The 23,346-nt window shown below is 40.0% G+C and overlaps 1 protein-coding gene across 3 annotated transcripts in view; it reads right to left on the bottom strand.

Annotated features, from left to right (window-relative positions):
- The window catches only part of PREX2 (phosphatidylinositol-3,4,5-trisphosphate dependent Rac exchange factor 2), a 288,710-nt gene that overhangs the window by 43,862 nt on the left and 221,502 nt on the right, over window positions 1–23,346 (bottom strand). For all 3 annotated transcript variants that reach the window (XM_060287422.2, XM_030859603.3, XM_060287423.1), the window contains exons 36-37: window positions 3,247–3,313; window positions 2,816–3,006 (exon numbers count right to left, since the gene is read on the bottom strand). In XM_060287422.2, coding sequence (XP_060143405.1) covers window positions 2,816–3,006; window positions 3,247–3,313 — 258 coding nt within the window. The remainder of the gene's footprint in view (window positions 1–2,815; window positions 3,007–3,246; window positions 3,314–23,346) is intronic.

Genomic DNA, 23,346 nt, shown 5'->3' with positions numbered 1-23,346 from the left:
AAACTCCTATTTTATTCTGCATAATAGAAAAATAAAACCGTACTATTTTCAAACAGTTTTAACCTTAATTTCGGCATCTGTCATGGGGAATTTGTGCCTACACCTCAGTAAATGTCTCTGAAATGAACTAACTAAAGCCATATTTATTTTGAACTGGAGAAATGGAAAAAGTCAAAATACTTTGAAATTTCAATGTTTTTTGTGATTCCAACACACTAATCAATGAATACAGCAATTATAAAATGGTTGTGGAACATCAATCTGTTTCTCCTACCCATCAGTAGTTAAATTCTAAAATTGTTCATGGGGCACCTCAGAGAATAATTTGGACAAGTTGGTCACGGTTCTAGGATTAAATGGCAATTAAAAAAAAAATTTTTTTTTTTGGTCTCACTGTGTGGCTTTCGAGATCTTAGTTCCCCGACCAGGGATCGAACCTGGGCTCCCTGCACTGGAAGCACAGAGTACTACTGGACTGCCAGGGAATTCCATTAAATGGCAAATTTAACTGCATTAACTTCCAGTAAATTCATGTGGAGATAAGAGCGTATGCTTGTAGTTTGAAGCCTGGAGTGTCCCTTGGTTGTCACAGTCCTCAGATAACTATGATCTTGCACCAGAGTAGGATAAGGACATTAATCAAGGGGATGACACTTTGCCGAGGCCACAGTGGCCGCTGTGCTGGTCCTTAAGCACATCATGCTGGTCCCCACTCGGCCTCCCACATTTGTACTCTGCTCCCTAGATGGAACGCTCTTTCTCTGAGATATCTGCATAACTCACTCCTTCATTTCACACAGGTCTCTAATGAAATTTCCTCCATGGAAGGTGCCCGCCCTTCATCCCATCTTGTCCCTTTTTACCTCTCTGACTTCTGTTCTTTTCTGTATTTATTCCACCTACTACATTACTCATTTATTTGTTTACTTGATCATCTGTTTCACCCCAACATGGTTTACATTATATGAGAGAAGGAAGGGGTTTTTTTCAGTGCTTTATCCCAGCAACTAGAACAGTGCTGGCACATAAACAGTGCTCAACGCATATTCACTGAGTGACTGAATAATAAATGAATGAATGAATGAATGGGAACAGAATGAATGAATATGACTGATCAGAGGGAGAGAGCATTTCTCTGCTAGTAAAAAAAATGATGAAATAATATTTTACTCATTTAGTTGCAGATGATACTTCAATTAAGCTCTTAGTAAGCTTGCAATAGAGCACAAAGTACACAGCCTTAAAATAAAGCAGAAAACTCTGTATATTGTATCACCCACAAAAATTTAATTCTCCTTCTAGAGAAATAAAGTCTTGTCACACTTCATAAGCAAGGACATGCTGCGTAGGACTCGTAAACTAGAATTCAGGCACATCAAGTCGAATGGAATGTCACAGATGAGAACCTGCTGATTTGAACTTTCTCCCTCTTTCTACCTCTTTAAAACCCTGACCCATCAAAACCCATTGCAAACGCTACCTTCTCCATGGCAAGTTCTAACCATCTCAAAGATCTATGTTCCTTCTGAACCTTATTTTTTAGCTGTAACTTTCCTAGATCATTTATTTTTCTTCGTCGTCTAGGTAATCTGTTATTTTTGTTACTTTTCACTATGTTTTTGTCATCTTATTTTGTCATACGATTATTTACTATGATTTTTGTTGTTCATGTTTTATGTCTCTAACATGAATATCACCCATTTATGACATTACCAGCCAATAGCACCAACTGCAGTCCTTTGCATGGGTTAATTAGCAAGTAAATTTGAATAAACAATAACCACCATCCACTCAAAATCTAACTGGCCTCATACTAAGAAGAGACTATGAGTGGTGACAGCAGATTCTCTGCTACAATGAGGACTAAATGCTGCCCTATTGTTTCCACCTACATGGTTTCCTTTCGCTGTGAAAATGGAGAGGTGATAGAAGAGGAACAAGTGATTATGAAGAAGGACCTGACTCGGGGTTCTCCCCTCACATTTGCATCTGATGTAGCTGTAGGAATTTATGCACCTACCACAGCTTGCCCAGACACAGCACTGCTGCTTAAGACAGACCAGCTGAAGAGGACCTATCTAAGACTTCTCCTCACATTTTCAGGAAGAGCATATCGTGTGGGCTCCTGGAGTATGATTTGTCCAGGAGTAGGAAGACAGTAGTAACTCCAAGGCAGCATCTAGCTCACCACAGCTGGGTAACAGGGATCCAAACCACTGAAGAAAAAGTTTTGTTTTGCTAGTCACCAGCCCCTACCAAGTTAAGTTCCTAGAGTGAATAAAACAGATGCAAAATTTTGTACCTAAAATATAAATCTTAATATAAATACAAGGGTGATAAGATTCTAGGCCACAGTGATATAAACGTGGGACTGCATTCATTTGTATGAATAAACAGTCACTCAAAATAGAAGAACCAAAGGCAGAAATTACTGTGCAAGAATTATCTGATTTCTAAAGTCTTATTCCAAATATATCTGAGCCCTTTGAATGTTTCCAGCTATAATTTCATGGAGCTAAATGTAATAAACAAGAACCTCCGAATGTAATAAGGTATAGCAAAGATGCAGGCAAGGGCTTCCCTGGTGGCGCAGTGGTTGAGAGTCCGCCTGCTGATGCAGGGGGTGCGGGTTCGTGCCCCGGTCCGGGAGGGTCCCGCGTGCTGCGGAGCGGCTGGGCCCGTGGGCCGTGGCCGCTGGGCCTGCGCGTCCTGGGCCTGTGCTCCGCGGCGGGAGGGGCCACAGCAGTGAGAGGCCCGTGTACCGCAAAAAAAAAAAAAAAAAAAAAAGATGCAGGTAAGGCGGGAAGTCACGTACCGATGCACGCCGCTGTTGCACATGATGACGTGGCAGGCCCCCAGCCTACTGCACAGCTCCGAGGACACCGACAGCAGCCCGACACCGGAGGCGCTGCAAGCCGTGTTCGCACAGGCAGCTGTGCGCTTGGATCTGATAAACGAGGCTACCAGTCGATACAGTTCATCCAAAACGTTGAGAGGCCTCATGAGCTGCAGAAAAAAACGATGCCCATAAGGTTCAACATGTTTAGTAGAAAGAAATCCTTTTAGATGGGATATAATTCACAGTTGTTATAACTTACAGTGAATAGTCTAAAATATTTTATTATGGAGATAACAGAATCAGAGACCACGGATGTTTATAAATTACACAGTGCTCCAGAACACCAGCAAAATTAAATAAGGGAGGTAAATGGCAAAGCAACAGTCAATGCAATCTTCTGTTTTTACCTTATCTACATAAGCAGCTTTGGATGTGGAGTTTGGTGGTGAATTTGACTTGTCCAAGTAGAATGCCCTGTAAGAATACAAAGAATAAATGATCACTTATTGTTAGTAAAATTAAAAAGCATGAAGACATGCAAGTTTCACTGACTTTTTTTTTTTTTTTTTTTCCGGTACGCGGGCCTCTCACTGCTGTGGCCTCTCCCATTGCAGAGCACAGGCTCCAGACGCGCAGGCTCAGCGGCCATGGCTCACGGGCCCAGCCGCTCCGCGGCACGTGGTATCTTCCCGGACCGGGGCACGAACCCGTGTCCCCTGAATCGGCAGGCGGACTCTCAACCACTGAGCCACCAGGGAAGCCCAGCACTGACTTCCTTTTAAAGACAAATGAATAGACAAAGTGTTGAGCGCTAGGATGAGTGGGACTGGAAAGAACAGTCTTCCACTCAGAAAAAAATGACTGAACCTACCATCAGCTCCATTGCTTATCGTATGGCTTCAGAGGGATTACTTAGTGTGTGTCTCAATTTCCTCTTTTGCAATTTGGGGATCACATTAGTTTCTACTTCACAAGGTGACCAAGAAGATGAAGTCGGCGCTAATAAAATGCTTAGGATGGTACACAGTACAGAATACGTGCTCACTGATAGTTACAGTAATTAATATTATTATAAAAGTTGAAAAAAAGATATTTTCTAAAAGCATCCCATTTTCACTTACTGTGCAAATGTCAGATGACGAAAATAATACTCAAAACACACATTTTAAACAGACTGCTTAGCTGGATTCCTTCAGCCACTAAGCTATGCTCAGATTGGAAGTTAAACCCTCTTTGAAGATACACTGGCTCTTTTTTGTCACCAGGATGCAATACGCCAACAGCTATTTTAATACACTAAGCGGAATCCTAGTGGCCTGCAATAATTAGATGTGATTTCCAAAGATTATTGCTGAGTTCGTTTAGCTATTAGCTCAATACTAAACAGAAAGTGTAAGAGAATGACCCATGAAGACAGGACATTTAAGTTATATTTAAGCGAGTATGTGTTTAATGAAGTGAAATTATTTAAAAGCTGTGAACACTTAACACTGATATACCAAAATAATATTAGAATGATTGTCAGACTAGATATTGAAATAAAACTCATTAGACTGGTGTTTCAGAGCACCTTTTAGGACCTCAAACTATTGGTAGATCATTAACCAATGCATGAGTAGCAATGGGCATAATCAGTAAATCAGTGAGGGAGAACGTCATGCCCAGCACTGGTATTTTGAGTCCCACTAGACACACACACACACACACACACACACACACACACACTGCTATTCCAATTACTAGAAGTAGCTAGCAGTAGTGCAGCTTGTTTTTTTGTCTTTTTAAGCTAAAGTAGCATGGATTAATCAAAATTCACACTTTAAATTAGGAAAGCTTTAACTTCTTCTAACTTCCAAAATGTAAATTATGTACATTCTCACCGAGAATGTCTGTTCATCTCTCAAACACAAATTCAAACTACAACAGAAATTTTACAACAGTTCAGCATCCAAAGCGTTTTGAACTCCTAGGCGATTTCCACGTAGCATCTGGAAACAGAGGTGGTGCCTCAAACCTGGAATCCGCAGAGATACCTTGATCAGATGTCCCTATGCCTTTCCTCAGCTGTGCTTGGTAGAAAGATGTGGCGAAGAAGAGTCCGCAGCAGGGACGAATTATTCCCTCAGCCTGAATCCCAGAGCTACCTACCGCTCCTGAGCATATAATGCTGACAGGAGCCTGGGGACTACAGCAAACCCAGGCAGTGCCCGGCTCATGACAATTGGGCTACCATTACAGGTACCACTGCAAAGTGGAACATCCATCACGTGCCATGAAAATATAGTTCCACTCAGATGGTTGCATCAGCAGCTACTAAGAGTACTGGATTGAGAGGAAAATCAAAGGGATTTGATACATCTTCAAATGTTCTAGATTTTCCCCAGTCTCAGAAGGAGATAACAACAATCTAAGAGGATTGCTGTTAAGAGGAGAGGAAATGAGCTTGAATTGTGAGAAGTACAGAAACATGCAATGAGGTTGAAGCTATTGGAATAATGAGCAACTTAGAGAAGCCAGAGGGGGTAGACTCTGTATGGCCTGATAGGCCCTGATAGAGTTGGGTTTTAACTAAAGGCCTTCATTACCAGAAGACAGGCTATTTTATAAATTTTACTGCTGTGCATAACAATTCAGGGTCTCCAGAAATCTCTGAGTGTCTTTTCACTTCAATTATACAGGTACGTATTTAGGCTGCTGCTATGAAAACCGATGTACGCACTTCCATGCTTTAACAAATTAGTATTTTGCACTTTTGCTTCCCCTTTTAAAGGAATGAAACCTTACAGATACAGGTGATCCCTTGTATCACACTTGTCCACTCCCATTGTTCCAGACTCTCCCCTCCCAGGGTTAACACCACCCAGAAGCTGGCATTTGTCACTTCCATGCTTTACAAGGTCACCCACACAGTTGGCCCAAGTGGAGGCACCAAGGAACAGGTGTGATCATTGTTCCATATCCTTGTTCACGTTGATGGCATTAGAATTTCAACCTTTGGTGTTGTAATTTTCAATTTGCCATATTTGTCATCCATCTGGATTTCTTCTTCTTTTATAGCCTTCTCATATCGCTTACTTTCGTGCAGTCACATTTGTGTTTTTTTTTTTTTTGGCTGTGCCCCATGGCTTGCGGGATCTTAGTTCCCTGACTAGGGATTGAACCTGCGCCCTCAGCAGTGAAAACTCGGAGTCCTAACTACTGGACCGCCAGGGAATTCCCAAGTCTCACCTTTTTTTTTTTTAACATAGAAATTTGTTATTACTTTTTATAGCAAGAGTTAAATTTGATGACATTTAGAAGTTTCTATTCCTCTTTATTTTTTTTAAAATCCAGACTTTCTTTCTACACTTACTTCCTCAAGAATATTCAGTTTTTCAAGTTCATTATTCAATTAATATTTTGGATCCGTGTCTGTCAGTTGTATACTCTGGCATAAAATTTCTAGAATCTAGATTGACAGTGAATTTTTCCCTGCAATACTGCTCTTGGTGTCTGCTCTCAATTAAGTTGTCTTTGTTTGGGGGCTAGTCTATATTTTCTCTCTGATAGGTAAAGATTTTGTTTTTATCCTCAATGTTCTAAAGTTTTACCACAAAGTGTTTAGGTGATGATTTATTTTTATTTATCCAGATAGGTCCTTAGATTGTACTTTCAATTTAAGGAGTCTTGTCTTCAATTCTAAAATAATCTCAGGTATCATCTTTCCCCATAATCTCATCCATTTTCTCTCTCTCTCTCTCTCTCACACACACACACACACTCATAAACACACATACACTTTCTTTTAAGATTTTATTTTCCCATTACTGCAATTTTGTTGATTTCCTAAATAATATCTTCCAAATGAAAAAACCCTGTCTTTGCCAATCTAGAGTTTATCCTTTCTACTGGGAATTTTATTTCAATGACTATCTTTTTCATTTCCAAGCTTTCTGCCTATTCGTATTTCATTTTTGTAACTAAAAGGTAAAACTCCCCACAAGAATGTAAACTCTCTATGCTGATAAGGATTTGATTTACTTATGCTCATTGCTGCATCTCTAGCACCTCTAACAGAGTGTAGAACATGGTTTGATCTTAATATTTGTAAATAAATAATTGACTTTTTTTTTTTTTTTTTTTTTTTTGCGGTACACAGGCCTCTCCCTGCTGTGGCCTCTCCCATTGCGGAGCACAGGCCCCGGACGCACAGGCTCAGTGGCCATGGCTCACGGGCCCAGCCGCTCCGCAGCATGTGGGATCTTCCCGGACCCGGGCACGAACCCGTGTCCCCTGCATCGGCAGGCGGACTCTCAATCACTGCACCACCAGGGAAGCCCATAATTGACTATTTTTATCACAGGATTTTCTACCTTCTTCATGAATGGCGATCCTTTGTTTATACTTTGAGCATCCAAAATACACTTTGCCATGATGTCTCAATATTTTAATTTCTTTGGGTCAAATTTGTTTCAATGGCCATTTTCCTTGGCTCTTTTGTAGCTTTAGGCTACCTCATGTGCTTTGGAGTTTTGTTTTGCAAGTTCATTTGAAGTAGGAGGATTGTTTTTTTAACATCTTTATTGGAGTATGGAAGATGTTCTGTTCAGTTTTATTTAGTGCTTTGAAACAGCTCCATCCAACCTCTCTCATCATCTTTTTCTTACAAATGATTCTGTGCTCATTTTGTGCCCAGAATTACCCATCTGTAATCAGTTTCATATTGGTGATTTGAGTATTACATTGTCCAGACATCTGAATTATTACCAGTCACGTCACTGAACCAGCGAGTGATTTGGTTCAGTTCTTAGTTTAACAGCCGTGTTGGCTTTCTCTTGCCATCTTAACGTCTACAAAAGTGATAGAGTCCGGAGTTTGCATCCTTGCTCAGAAGTAGAGGGGCCCTTCTCTACAACCTGGTTTCAGAGTGAGGCTCGCTCTGGATCTCCACCTAGTGTAGGATGACTTTAATTTCTCATTTCCCTGCACAAGTTGTACCGGCCCCTTGTCCACCTGCAGAGCCCAGGAGGCCAGAGGCCTCAACACAGCTTACAAATCAGCACTTGAATTCCCGCTCCATTTGTGGGCCACTGAGATGATAAATTATGAGCTCAGCTGCGACTCTTGCATTTTCTGTTTTCATCTTTTGTCTAGCATGGCTATATGCTTGGAACAGAGAGGATGCTTCACAGCTGGAACCCACAGAGAGAATACCGATCAGATGTCCTCACGCCTTTCCTCAAGTGTGCTTGGTAGACAAAGTAATGTGGTTAAAAAGAGTATGCAAGTCCATGGACAAATTATTTAGCCTCATGTGGCCTCAAGTCCCTCATTTTCACAATGGATAGTAAAATTGTCTAATATATAGGTAGCATAATGTTGAAGACGAGTCAGTGCATACGAAGTGCTCAGTACTGTGGTGAGCAAATGGGACTCATGCAATAGACAATAATCATCACTATTCATGTGTGCACAGTAGGAGGGGACTCTGGGAACATTTTTATCCATCGCCAGGAGTAAAATAAGGCCAAAACCTTCTGCTTTCCCCTGAGGTCATCTAGAATATTTTATGATACATGTAAAAAATGAAAATTAAAGTAGATATTTGGAATCTACATAATTCCATCAGTGTACAGAGTTCAAGTCTAAAAAGAAAAGAACGCTTTTAGGTTAAAGAAAAGGAGAGTGTCAGTTAAACGGCTTAATCAGGTGCACTGGTTGTAAAAACTGCAGTTCTTCTATACCTTGGATAAACTGGGAAGAAATATATTCTGTAAAAGCAGTCCATATCATCAACACCACCTGAGGAAAACCTCACTCTAGAAACCTACCACTACAGCAGGCCACACAGCCCTCTTCCTGCTTTCTGAAAGAGATGTTCCTTTAAAAAGAAAGTTGTCACTGATTCAGCCTGTTTAGAGCATGATCATGTTGATCTAATCCCGCTATAGTCACTTAAACTGACTTGGAAGAAATCTTCAAATTTTCCTTGGGACAAAATCTTTAAAGAAAAAAAACACATATTTGATGAAGCCAGCCAACAGAAAACTAAAATTAAAAATTTTTATAGATTTAAAATGTATAAATGCTCACATCAAGTTAAACCCTTATTCAGAAAGAATCTTGTCTTTTCTAAGCTGCTATAGAGCAAAACTAAAATAGAAAAGGCATCTAATGATATAACTGCACCATTCAAAATACTTTTAGAAGATAAAAGCCTAACAAGTTCAGAGTTAAATATATTGGCTGATCCAGACTTGTGCGAGTAGTTAATATTCGTGAATCCATGATTATAGAAAGCAACAAATTATTATAAAGTATATCTATGGGCTGATGACATCTAGAGAACAGAACCATGAAAAACAGCTTCTTTGTGACTCCTGTGAAATTTACACAGCCAAGAAATATTTTAATTCAATCAATTATTTGTTAAAATAAAAATTAGGGCTTCCCTGGTGGCGCAGTGATTGAGAGTCCGCCTGTCGATGCAGGGGACACGGGTTCGTGCCCCGGTCCGGGAAGATCCCACATGCCGCGGAGCGGCTGGGCCCGTGAGCCATGGCCGCTGAGCCTGCGCGTCTGGAGCCTGTGCTCCGCAACGGGAGAGGCCACAACAGTGAGAGGCCCGCGTACCGCAAAAACAAAAACAAAAACAAAACAAAACAAAAATTTGGACTTGAGCCTTCAACTAGTTTTGGGTACTCCCCCCTCAGAAAAATGGCTGTTCAGCCATGTATTTGACCATCCCTAAGGTTTACAAGCATTCACAGGACTTCAGTATTTTTCAGAATATGACAAATAAATTCTCACAGGGAATAAATTTCTAATGCAGTTCCCTTAATTACAAAAGTCCTGCAATACCCCTTAATCAAAATTTACAAGAGAGTTAATGGTAAAACTGGATTAATGCCAAAACTGACTGTGGTTTATGTTTCTGAGGTTAGTAAGAATGAAGTCATGGTTCTTTGTCTCAATACAGCAAATCTTATTAAGACCATTTTGAAAGCACTCCTGCTATTTTATGTAGGAGGAACAGTAAGTTTCCTTTCATGCAGGCATACATCAGGCTTTGTTGTCACAACTTGTAAATGAACCCTGCCATATAAAATGGATATATTATGATATTTTCCGTTTAGTCCCTATAGAATAAAATACCAATGAAAGAGGTGATAATGTCATGTTACAATAAATAGTGGTATAGATATATCCAAATTAAATAGTAACTACAATGGAACAAATCTTGGGAAAATATCTCATACAATCTAGCAGCAAAGGCAAATACACAGGTAACTAGAATGCAGGGCAGAAAGTGATAGGTACCTTAAAAGGTACAGAAAGTTATTGGGATACACCCACATGAGGAAGAAGGAAGGCCACATAAGAATATGGTACATGAGTTGGATTTTGACGGATGGATGGGACAGGTCAAAATGGGAAAACAGCATTTCAAGTGGAGGAAACACCATAAACAGAACAGAAAGAGCAATGGATGGAGCCAGGCTGGCCAAAGAGCAGGTTCGTGTAAGGCAGGGAGAGAAAGTGCTGGGTAAGTGGGCCGGATCCATATTGTGAGGAAATTAAATACCAAACTAAGGAATCGTAATGAATTTGTTAAGCAGTAGAGAAGCACTGCACAGTAAAAACTTCGCTACCCGTAAAAAAGTAAGAATAAATGGAAAGAAGTACATGACCCATAAGATACGACAATTTAGGGAAATTAGAGCTGCAAGAGACCCTAGAAATGAAAAGACTAGTTCAGCATTCGTAACAAGACCATGGCAATGGACACAGGGAATCGATGTTTGCCAGGAGAGAAAGAAAATGAGTTCGGAGAACATCGAGATTAGTTTACGGAGAGTTATGCAAGTTAATGTATTGATACTAACAAGAATTAGGAAAATGATTTCTCCAACAAGTAAAGAATTAGGGTCATAGCTCTATAGGGTCAGGCTGATGCTCCAGGAATGGTCAGGTTTTTACATAAAGAGAGACCACACAACAGCCTGACCTGATATAAAATTTAAACATATTAATTTTGTCACAGGAGATACTCAGAGGTTACATCAATGACAAAAGTGATTGGCATTTGGCAATCTCATTTGGCACTTGTTTTTGCTTTTTCTGGGCATGCTGGAGGATATCCAATTTCTAAGATAGGTGATTAAGGCATAAGAGCCACTGGTGTTTTATAAATAAGGAGGAACAACTATAGTATTCAGCTCAGGTCTCCACTATATTCTTGTTTCTTCTCCAGATCATTGCTTATGAGATCATCTCTATATTTATAATAATTTATGGAAATTTCTCACTTAGCCAGACTCATATGTACTTCTCCTAATATCATGTCCTACTCCTAAATATTCTAAACTGTATCAGGTAGCTTTGGGATTTTAGCATTTACTCTGCATTTCCAAAAGCAGCTATGACAATGGTCAATTATGGATATTAGTCATAGACATGATTATATATGCCATTATTACAGTGGTACAGCAGTCGACTACAGGTGTGACTGTTTCATTGAGTATTACTGTTAAACTGCATTTGACTATCATAGCACTTAAGTTAGGAAAAAAAAAATTCCACAGAAAATCTCATTAAGATACACCGATCTTTTGTATAAAGGAGAATCACCGGACAGGTTCAACCTGTGCCTACATATGGGCAAAGAATACATGATGAGTAAGTAGGTAGGAGAATGTTGATTTGTCCCTTCATCCCACCCACCTTCTGTGTCCATAAACATTAGCCTGACTTCTCTGGACTAGGCTTTATTTAAAGTTACATGAAGAGAAACTCTGAATAATGAGATAGACTTGGATTTGCTTGGATAAATTTGTCTTTTGGCTTGTCAAAAACAGAGCACCTAGGGTTATAGGTGTTGTTACAAAACTGCCTGTTATCAATTAAGAGCTCCATTTCTACTTGAGTGTCAGGGAAAAAAATTCCTGGAAGGTTAACAAGACAATATGTGTGACCACAGAGAGCAAGACTTTCTCACATTATAAAAAAAAAAAAATCCCTCTGAGATTTCTCTTAGGCCCCGAAAACAGAATTATGGTGTCAGAGACAGTGGAGACATACCCCACTCCTCCCTACTGCTGTTGATAACCCAATTTCATTCTTCTCCTTTTTTTTTTTTTTTTTTTTTTTTGCGGTACGCGGGCCTCTCACTGCTGTGGCCTCTCCCGCTGCAGAGCACAGGCTCCGGACGCGCAGGCTCAGCGGCCATGGCTCACGGGCCCAGCCGCTCCACGGCATGTGGGATCTTCCCGGACCGGGGCACGAACCCGTGTCTCCTGCATAGGCAGGCGGACTCCCAACCACTGTGCCACCAGGGAAGCCCCACTCTTCTCCTTTTTGACAACCTTCACTCAGTGAGTTGACTGGATTAAAATCCTCTTCTCTGCTTCCCAAACCCTCCTTTACTCCATGAGGAATTTTGCTCCTCTTTTCATGAGTCTCCTAGGGTGATATTCCTTTCCTGCACCTGCAACACGTACATACCACCATAGGCACCATCTACTGTTAAAATTCTGCATAAAAACAGATTTCCCAATGGCAACACCATGCCCAGCCATTACAGAACACAATCTTCGTGAAAATGGACAGAAAAAGCAAATCCTTAAAAATAGGAAATCCTTCCCAAGAATAAAGTTTAATTATATTTTTAAAAATCTCATTACACCCAGGAAAAACCGTAAAGTCAAGGAATATTTCTATTTTTAAACTAATTCTATTTCATTTAATAACAATTATGTCTCCAGAAAGTGTGGCATGCCCATATTAAAGGATGCTTTTTTAGGTTTAAACTCATAAAAGTCTTATAATGGCTCAACTGACAAGAAGTTGACAGGTCAGTGCCTTCTCCACATCTTTCTGTGTATTCCTTACTTGACTCCAGTCGGCCTTCAAAATTACCTTTATAAAGCACAGATATGAGCATTTCATTAACTTGCTTAAAGACCTTCAAATTCTCCCAGCACCCAAAGTCTACACCTGGGGTATTCAAGGCCTCTCTTAACAATTCAGCAACAAACTTCCCGTCCCATCTCTCACCTCTTCAGCCTGCCATGTTCAAGTTTGAGTCCTCTTAACATACCATCCACATGAAAATCTCTCCACCTTCTCTCGTGTTACTCTCTCTGCCTGGAATGGCCTCTCACCTCCTCTGCTTGGCAAAATTCCACTGATCCTGCAACACCCTGCTCAAATATGACATCTTCTTGAGAACTTCCCCACTGAAACAAATTTATCTCACTATATGACACCAAGTTGCACTCATTCTGTCCACTCTGCTAAACTGCATACTCTCAGTGGGCAGAGACCCTTTTTTCTTTTAACATTTTTACTGGAGTAGAATTGCTTTACAATGTTGTGTTAGTTTCTGCTGTATAACAAAGTGAATCAGCTGTATGTATACATATAATCCCCATATCCCCTCCCTCTTGCATCTCCCTCCCACCCTTCCTACCCCACCCTTCTAGGTGGTTTGCTTTTTTTTTAAATACAAATTTATTTATTTATTTTTGGCTGCGTTGGGTCTTCATTGCTGTGCGCGGGCTTTCTCTAGTTGCGGCGAGCAGGGGCTACTCTTCGTTGCGGTGCATGGGCTTCTCATTGCGGTGGCTTCTCTTGTTGCAGAGCACGGGCTCTAGGCGCGTGGGCTTCAGCAGTTGTGGCTCTCGGGCTCTAGACTGCAGGCTCAGTAGTTGTGGCGCACAGGCTTAGTTGCTCCACGGCATGTGGGATCTTTCCAGACCAGGGCTCGAACCCGTGTCCCCTGCATTGGCAGGCGGATTCTTAACCACTGCACCACCAGGGAAGTCCGAGACCCTTTTTTTGAGTAAGGATCAATTTTTTTAATGTTCATGCTTTTTTAAAATTGTGATATAGTGGATGTACAATATTATATGTTACAGGTGTACAACACAGTGATTGACAATTTTTAAAGGTTATATTCCATTTAGAGTTATTATAAAATATTGGCTATATTCCCTGTGTTGTACAATATATCCTTGTAGCTTGTTTATTTTATACATGATAGTTTGTACATCTTTATCCCCTGACCCTATCTTGCCCCATTTTTAAAAATTTTGTGATCCCATACCCAAGACAGTGCCTGACTCATAGCCTGCAACTGATACTTGATGTAGTATTGAACTGAATTGAGTTTTATTTTATGAGAGCTATAAAGGAATTGGGGTTTCCACACTGTCAAGCAACTAAATATATGTGTGACCTCATAGAGAAAAAGAAATATATTAAATATCTTAATTTTTAAAATAGATAAAATAATTATTATGCACATTTGAAAAAGAACTCTTTGTAGGAAGGGTTCTTCTTAAGTTTATAAATATTAGGCTTCATCTCAATGAACACTGAAGCACAATACTTAGAGGACTTAACAATCATCAGAACTTCAAAATAGGGAGGGCCTTCCCTGGTGGCGCAGTGGTTGAGAGTCTGCCTGCCGATGCAGGGGACACGGGTTCGTGCCCTGGTCCGGGAAGATCCCACATGCCGCGGAGTGGCTGGGCCCGTGAGCCATGGCCGCTGAGCCTGCGCGTCCGGAGCCTGTGCTCTGCAACGGGAGAGGCCACACAGTGAGAGGCCCGCGTACCGCAAAAAAAAAAAAAAAAAAAAAAAAAATAGGGAGGAAGGGCATTTCAATATTCCCTCCTTGGTGAAAGACAACTATGATTAAGAGAAAAATATTCATAAGGTCTCTTGCAAGACTCACAGGAATGCTGTTTTACCTATAAATGACTAGCAGAAATGATACAGCAAAATTCTTGTTCAGTTCTAAATAAGAAAAGACAAAAACAAACATGATTAAGTACTATCACATTTAGATGTTAAATGTCTAATTCTTGGCTATTATACTTTTACACTAGAACGTATAAAAAGCTGTGATTTCCTTTAAGTGGCAAAATCCAAGGCCCTTCGTACAATACCTGACACATGGCAAATTACTCAATATTAGCAATCATTATCATCATTTTTATTCATTACTTAACATTTTTAAATTTTTAAAATAAAAGTTGTATATATTTAAGGTACAGAATAAGATGATCTGAAACACATAATGAAATGAGTACTAGAGTCAAGCTCATTAGCATATCATTACCTCACACAGTTACCATTTTTTTGTGTATGTAAAATTTCCTGGATTCTACTCTCTTAGCATGCTTCCAGGGTTCAATACAGTATCATCAAGTACAGACAACATGCCGGTACATAAGCTCTCTAGACTCATTCATCCTACATAACTGCAAATCTGTACCCTCTGACCAACATCGTCCTATTTCCCCCATCTCCCTATTCTACTCTGTTTCTCTGAGTTCAACTTCTTCTTCTTCTTCTGTTTTTCCAGATTCCACATATAAGTGATATTATACTGTATTTGTTTTTCTCTGTCTGGCTTATTTCATGGAGCATAATGTCCTCTAGGTTCATCTCGCTCTGCCCTGGCCATAAGGTTTCTGCTAAGAAATCTGCTGATAGCCTCATGGGGGTTCTCTTGTATCTGAGCAATTTTTTTCCTTTGCTGTTTTAAAAATTCTCTCTTCGTCTTTCAGTTTAGACAATTTTATTATAATGTGTCTTGGAGAAGAACTTCCTGGGTTGAAACTTTTTGGAGACCTATAAATTCATGAACTTGGATGTCCAAATTCCTACCCAGATTTGAGAAGTTATCAGCTATTATTTCTTTAAAAACCCATTCTGCCCCTTTCGTCCTCTCTTCTCTTTCTGGGGCTCCAGTAATATGTAAGTTGTTTCTCTTAATGGTATCCCATAATTCATGTAAGCTTTCTTCACTGTTTCCCTTTTTTTTTTTCTTTTTGTTCCTCTGACTGGATAATTTCAAGTATCCTGTCTTCAAGTTCACTGATTTTTTTCTTCTGCTTGGTTGAATTTGTTGTTGAGGTTCTCTATTAAATTCTGCAGTTCAGTCATTGTATTCCTCAACTTGAGGATATTTGTTTGGGTTTTATAAATGGTTTCTATTCCTTTGTTGGACATATTTTGTTCATTCACTGTTTTCCTAATTTAGTTGTCTGTGTTTTCTTATATTTCACTGTATTTCTTTGAGAATCCTTCTGAATTCTTTGTCAGGAGGTTTACAGATCTCCATTTTTTTAGAGTCAGTTATTGAAGCTTTTTTTCCCTTTGGTGATGACATGTTTCCTTGATTATTCATGATCCTTGTGCTCTTGGGTTGGTGTCTATGCATTTGAAGTAAGAGGCAACTCTTCCAGTCTTTACCGACTGGCTTCAGCAGGAAGAGCTTTTCACCAGTCAGTCCCCACAGAAATTCTGCTGGAGCCATCTGGTGGAACCTGTAGGCAGGCAGGTCTCGTGCCTGGGTCAGCAGGTGGACAGGCTTGGTGTTTGGGTCTACAGGGACCAGCCTGGTACTTGGGTCTGAAGAAGCCCACCTGGATCCTGGGGCCATGGGGGCTAGACTGGTGCTGGGGTCCACAGGGAAGATGGGTGCTCACGTCACTCTCCTTCCCCCAGGGAGAGGGTGCCTCTCTCCACACTGGGATGGCCAGACTTGAGGGAGGGGTGATGCGGATACTGTGAAATGGCCTCTGCTATCCTCTTCAATGCATCCTTTCTTATTTATGTGCTCCATTCAGATGCTGTAATCCTTCACCTAGAATCCTTAGCTCTTATGAAGTCGTTTTTATTAATAGATAATTGTTCAAATTGATGTTTTTGTGAGGGAAGGAGCATTGGAAACTACTAAACTACCATCTTGCTGCTGTCACTACCCCAGTATTATTCATTCTTTAAGACCCATCTTTAACAACACCATCTTTCTCAAACTTCCTAAGGATCTTCAGAGTCAGTGGCTCTTCCATGGACCCCAGCAGCTACTGCATCCCTACACATCAGTACCTATTGTTGTGATCTGAAGGGCTTGGTTTACATGTTTCTTTCCCCCACTAAACTATAAGCACCTTGTAGACAGAGACAATGTACAGTGTACCTTTATTACTTTATCACCTGACACAGTGCCACGCACACTGTGAGTATGCAATACATTTTGGTTGAATAAATAAACGAATAATTAACTTTCCTAAAATTCCTGCTGAATAACAGGTCTAAACCATTTCCAAGAAGAAAGTGTCTTCTTTCAAGAAAGAGTCTGTGTCCAAAAGTATTAGAAATCATCTATCACAAATAGCTGTTGGTCAAGAAAAATATTGCCAAGCATGGTAAATTTTCCCCATCCCAAAGCAAACATATACTCTCACTATTTTTCTTATGAACCTTACTTAAAATGGAAAAATATTAACTGTCTGAAAAAGACAAACCGGGTCACTGCCCTATTTTGAACTTTGTAAGTGTTTAATTAGGATCTGCTGAAGCAGTGTGGAACTATCACTGTCTTCTAAGATATTAAGGCAGACAATTCAAAAATGAGTCTCATCTCGTAAAAAATTGCACACATCTGCTTCAGAAGGAAGGCTTGGGAAATTGTAATATGACTAGAAATACTGACATACAGACATCTGAAAGATGTCATTAGCAGAATTTAGAAATAGTGAGTATGGTAAGTGAAAATACATTAAGAAATTGAAGGTCCCTTGGGACTTTTTCTTTGTAATTTCATTCCTCAGATGAGCAAACAGATCACAGGTAAGTTTTAAAGAACTATTTGGAATTGAACATGATCTCTGTGAGGGCAGGGGCTACACCATGTTACCACTGTATGCCTGGCACCTAGAATATTGCCTGAGCCAAAGCAGTTGCTCAGTAAATACTCGTTAAATGAATCATTAAGGAAAAGTGAAAATCGGCATGGATAGACAAGAAATCAAGTCATCCACTACTGAGTCCTTCCTGCAAAGAACTGTAAGTTTGATCAAGTGCATTCTAATAAAAATGTAAACTGAGTGAAGTAAGTCAGACAGAGAAAGAGAAATATTGTATGATACTGCTTCTATGCAGAGTCTAAAAAAAAATAAAAATAAATGATACAAATGAACTTATTTACAAAACAGAAACAGACTTAGAGAACGAACTTATGGTTACCGGGGGGAGAAGTGGAGGGGAGGGATAGTTAGGGAGTTTGGGATTGACATGTACACACTGTTATATTTAAAAAGGATAACAAACAAGGACCTACTATATAGCACAGGGAACGCTGCTCAATATTATGTAACAACCTAAATGGGAAAAGAATTTGAAAAAGAATAGATGCACGTATATGTATAACTGAATCACTTTGCGGTACACCTGAAACTCACACAACATTGTTGATCAAGTCTACTCCAATATAAAATAAAAAGTTAATAAAAAAGTAAGTACGTCTTCATCTATCCATGTATCTTTTAGACACTGTCCAATAACGTCCTTCCTCTTCCAGTCCAAATTTCTCCCAAAAAAATCTACCTCGGTAATTCTCCTTCCAAACCTCTGAACCACTCCCCTTAGCTGACTGCAGTCAGATCTCCACCCATCACACTACTCACACCGTTCTCCCTATTAATGCCAAATCCAGTGGACATTTTCCAGGTGTTATTTTCTGAATCTCTTCTTACAGATGCACTCTTGATCACCCACTCCTTCACATTCTCTATCCGCTAAGTCTTTTGACATTGGGCTGGTGCCTTGTTGGTTCCCACACAATTCCTTAACCTTGCCTTTCTGCCTCTTCCACGGGCTCCTCTTCCTGACCTGCCCCTTCAGCACCTGATTCTGCCTCACCTCACTATTCTCCCTCTGAACCCTCTCCTGGGTCATCTTTTTTTCCTCTCAGGGACTCAAATCTGTGCATCTCTAAGCTCCAGATTTGTGTGTTTACTTATGTGTTCAATAAATAAATACTTTGAAAGCCAGGCACAGTACCAGGCACTGGGATAAAAGGTGAAAAAAAGACAGTGTTTACCTGCAAAGAATTTATGTTTGAGAGTGAGGACGATAAATAGGTAATTACAATCCAGCGTGATGAATGATCTAAAAAGGGTTATTAGCAGAGTGTTAGAAAAGCACATCAGTGAACACATTAGGACAAACAGTGAAGTAAGTCAGAAAGAGAAACAGAAATACCGCACGCTAACACATATATATGGAATTTAAGGGAAAAAAAAAAAGGTCATGAAGAACCTAGGGGCAAGACGGGAATAAAGACACAGACCTACTAGAGAACAGACTTGAGGATATGGGGAGGGGGTAGGGTAAGCTGTGACAAAGTGAGAGAGAGGCATGGACATATATACACTAACAAACGTAAGGTAGATAGCTAGTGGGAAGCAGCCGCATAGCACAGGGAGATCAGCTCGGTGCTTTGTGACCACCTAGAAGGGTGGGATAGGGAGGGTGGGAGGGAGGGAGATGCAAGAGGGAAGAGATATGGGAACATATGTATATGTATAGCTGATTCACTTTGTTATAAAGCAGAAACTAACACACCATTGTAAAGCAATTATACTCCAATAAAGATGTTAAAAGAAAAATAGGTACTAGGCAAAGGGAATGAAGGGTCTTTAAGGCATAAGGAAAATTTAGAAGTGAGAACAGAAGTTGTCCATTTAGATCGTGGAACTTAAGTCTCTGCAAAGCTTCTTAATTCCCTCCAGAGAGGGGAAGGCATGAGAAATGGCAGTTGGGTGATGACTCAGCAGATCTAAACAACAGTTGAATGAATGAATGAGTGAATGAAAAGGTAAAGAAGGAACAAGAGGGGGAGGAGGTGATAGAGAAGAGAGGGACAGACACGGGGGGGTGGGGGACGACAGGGAAGGAAGGGGGGAGGAAGAAGGAGAGGGAGGGAGAGGGTGCCTCACCCTTTATTTATCATGGATTCCGCTATGTTGGTTTAGATATAAATGACGAGGCAAATGATGTAAGACTTACAAGATTCTTCCATTGTCCTGACTGTTGATAAAACACTGTCTAACCTTCTGAAATCTGTCTAAAAATCTGTCTAACCTTCCTGAAATCCTTGTAACATTCAGCAACAGGGACTTGAGAATAATAAGAAATACTAACCCTACACTATGGATATGAGGGCATGTTCTTAATACTTTCATTCAATTACTTCAATACTCTTTAAGCAACTATTTAGGTATAAAGCCCTGTTCTGTTTCAGGAATGCGGCAATGAGCAGAGACAAAGCTCCTTCCCTCAGGGAGCTTGCACTCTAGCACACACGAGGGGTGGTGTGAATCTGTCTTTCTTCTCTGGTGAAAGTCTGAAAAACCCGACTCCAGAAGCCTTTCTGTGTGGGAAAACAGTGACTCCTAATGCTGGCTCTTCCCACATCCGCGTTTCTACTATAGGCAGCCCTGTTCCCTATGTGGTTTTCAAAGACATTTCTTCACCCAGACATGAGACAAGCTTGCTCTCCCCGCTTCAGAATCTGCTCTCGGTTCACCTTCCAATTTCCACCTCTGTTTAGGGAACACGCACACATATATGAAAGACCAAAGCGACATCTCTCACCAGCAATTGTTTACTTTAAATTCTAGCCTATGTGGTCTAGCTTAGTACCTCTCAAAATGTGGTTCTCAGACTTAAGTAAAGAACTTGTTCCCAAGAGTTCAGAAATTGCATAACAATTTATATTGCCTCAACATGCAAATAATTAACAGTACTTTTGTTATTGGATAGGAAATTGATCAGTCCAGTAAGTCGTACGTGGCGTGAGCTGCAGAAGAGTCACGCACAGGAGGGCTACAGGGCGATAAGTGATATCTGAAGGTTAGTTTGTCAACCATAAACCAAAAGGGTATAAAAACTGAAATCAAACGTAAACATTTGTTTTTATTTACAACTTATCTCTACTGTCACTTTGTCAATCAGAGTTTTAAAAATTGATGGTTTAATATAATTAACTATATGAGAGAAATCAAATTGGTAGAATTTATCCATAATTTATGGATGCCAATAGAATTTCATTTTATTTTTGTTAAGAAATTGTGTTTAAATCTTCCCTTCCTGTGAATATATATCTCTGTTAAACTGGTTTTCTTCTATTAGGAGGGTTACGGGTTATTAAAACAAGCATAGAAAGAGTTTAGAGGCGCATTTTCCCCTGTAAGCTAGGCTGCCATCCCAACCTAGACTAGTTACCAAACAAGAAACTACTCATTTCTCACATTTAAAACTTTCAATATTGGTATATGCAGTGTTTGTTCAAAGTATACATAAAGATGTTGACTATGGGGAATCGCTATTTCTCTCATAACTTTAATTTTGATTGCAAAATAACAAAAATGACCTCAATGGCAATACTTTACTAATTGCCCAAAGACTCTGGGAGCATTCGAGGTAGTGCAGAACAGAGCTGAATGTGATACCTTCCATTTAGCTTTTAATTACAAATTGTATAAAAAGTTATTGCTTCTAATACTGTCCTTGGAGGTATGTGGAAGCCTTCTTCTGCTTTGCTCACAGCAGTTGGGCAATCACCGTTTCTGTCTTTGGGCTAAATCCAGGCCTGGAAGCATAGCTGGGGCTGTACATCCTTCTGGATAGTTTTTCACAATTGCCTTTTTTATAGTTTTTCTGGTGTGAAATCGAATGACGCATCTAGGTTGCTTTCAGGAGTATCTCTGTGCACAAATAAAACTCTTCCAGCTCCATCCTGAAGAGTTATTTTACGTAGATTCCCTCTGTCTTCCCCACTGGGCAGTGAGGTCACCTGCTCCAACACTGAGTACCCTGGGAAGCCCTTGATACTAATTTTATTCTCCAAGTAAGTTGCTCTGCAGGAAACCCACAAAATCCACCATCCATGAAGCTCACCTTCAGGTACAAGTCTTTGTGATCAGCTACCCCTTATGCTAGGCAAATACTGAGGACTGTACAAACCTCCTCTCAGCTAACACTCCTGTCAGCCTATGAGGCATCACTTAGCTCCACTGGACAAATAAGGAAATCAAGGCTCAGATATTGAGAAACTGCCCCAAGTCAGACCACTAGTCAATGCAAGAGTGGGGACTGGAATCCAAGTGTGACCAACTTTCCCTCCTCTAGTATATTACTGCAGCAGGCAATTCCAGATCATTAACCTTCTGGTTTTTCTCATTTATATCACTGTAGAAATTGTAAACCAACTGAAAAAAAAATTTTCCCTTGACCTAAATGTAACTTGGTCTATTAAGCATATTTCTGTTTTCTCTTACTTAGCTCATAAGAAATGCAATGAGCATCACATTAGATCTACTAAAAATGCTTCTCCTTTAGACTAGGAAGGGATTTGTTCATTTTATTTTCTGTGTTTTCTGAATGTGTCTGATGTTACATCTGAGTTCACTGATTTCTCAAGTATCAAGATGAAGTTCAAAGTTTATATCAATGGAAGCACCTCTAAGAAGCTTTTAACTTATTAATGTGTACACAATTGTATGAAATATGCTATGAATGGAACAGAACTATAGGTTTTTAATTTTGCATGATGAACATGTCAATATTGACTAGGCTTAAAAGAAAATATCCTATTGAGTTTACTTTTATTCTACTAAAATATTTTATAATTATAGTGTATCATTATTATATAATTAAATTATATTATATCTAATATTACTTAGTATATATTTCAATACTTTATTTTGGGATTTGATGCAAAGACCATGGCTGATAATGCAAGCTGATGACATTTAAAATTTATGCACATGAATTCCCCTTCCCTGACAACGTGTAATATCCTATGAGGTGCCTTCACTATGAGGGCAAAAAAAAATACATTAGTGGGTTTGATTCACAGTCAGACTCCAGACATAATTTCTTTCATTTCCAAGTAACAATAAGACTCCAACTATTTCAGCCCCTTTTACTTCTACTCTGGTCTTTGTCATAGCTTCTTTTCTAGTTCTACAGCTATGAAACTACCCCTTTTCAGAAACAACAAATCAGAATTCTTCCTTGTCCTTTGAAATTCCCATTTTCTTCAAAGAAGGTTTTACATATTTGTGTTGTACTTAACGCTTTTATTGTAAGTGATTAAAGTTGCATTAAATCACTTCCCCAAGCCAAACACATTAGTACTGGGATCATTCCCTACTTCAGAGAAGTAGTGGAGTGCTGTAATAAAAGTGAGTGTTGTGACAGGGAGATCAACTTGGTGCTTTGTGACCACCTAGAGGGGCGGGATAGGAAGGGTGGGAGGGAGACGCAAGAGGGAGGGGACATGGGGATGTATGTATACGTATAGCTGATTCACTTTGTTATACAGCAGAAACTAACACACTCTTGTAAAGCAATTATACTCCAATACAGATGTTAAAAAAAAAAAAAGTGAGTGCTGTGGAGCTGGAAATAGCTAGTTTGAGAGGCTTGGTGTCATCACTGCCGGATGCCTGCATTTGAGCAATTCACCGACCCTCTCTGTATGTGAGGTGTTACCACCCGGGAAGTTTCATGCCTTATTTTGGCTTTAGCTATGTCTGACCTCTATGTGAATGACTCCAGCCTACTGGACCGAGACTCTTGGATGTCAGTCTCACATCTCAAATCCAATTCAATTCAGTATCTTGCACTACAACCCCAAAGGAGCTTCTCCACTTGTTTCC

Source organism: Globicephala melas, chromosome 17 (genome assembly GCF_963455315.2).
Source record: "Globicephala melas chromosome 17, mGloMel1.2, whole genome shotgun sequence".
Classification (NCBI taxonomy): domain Eukaryota; kingdom Metazoa; phylum Chordata; class Mammalia; order Artiodactyla; family Delphinidae; genus Globicephala; species Globicephala melas.
This window is presented reverse-complemented; position numbering and strand designations above follow the sequence as displayed.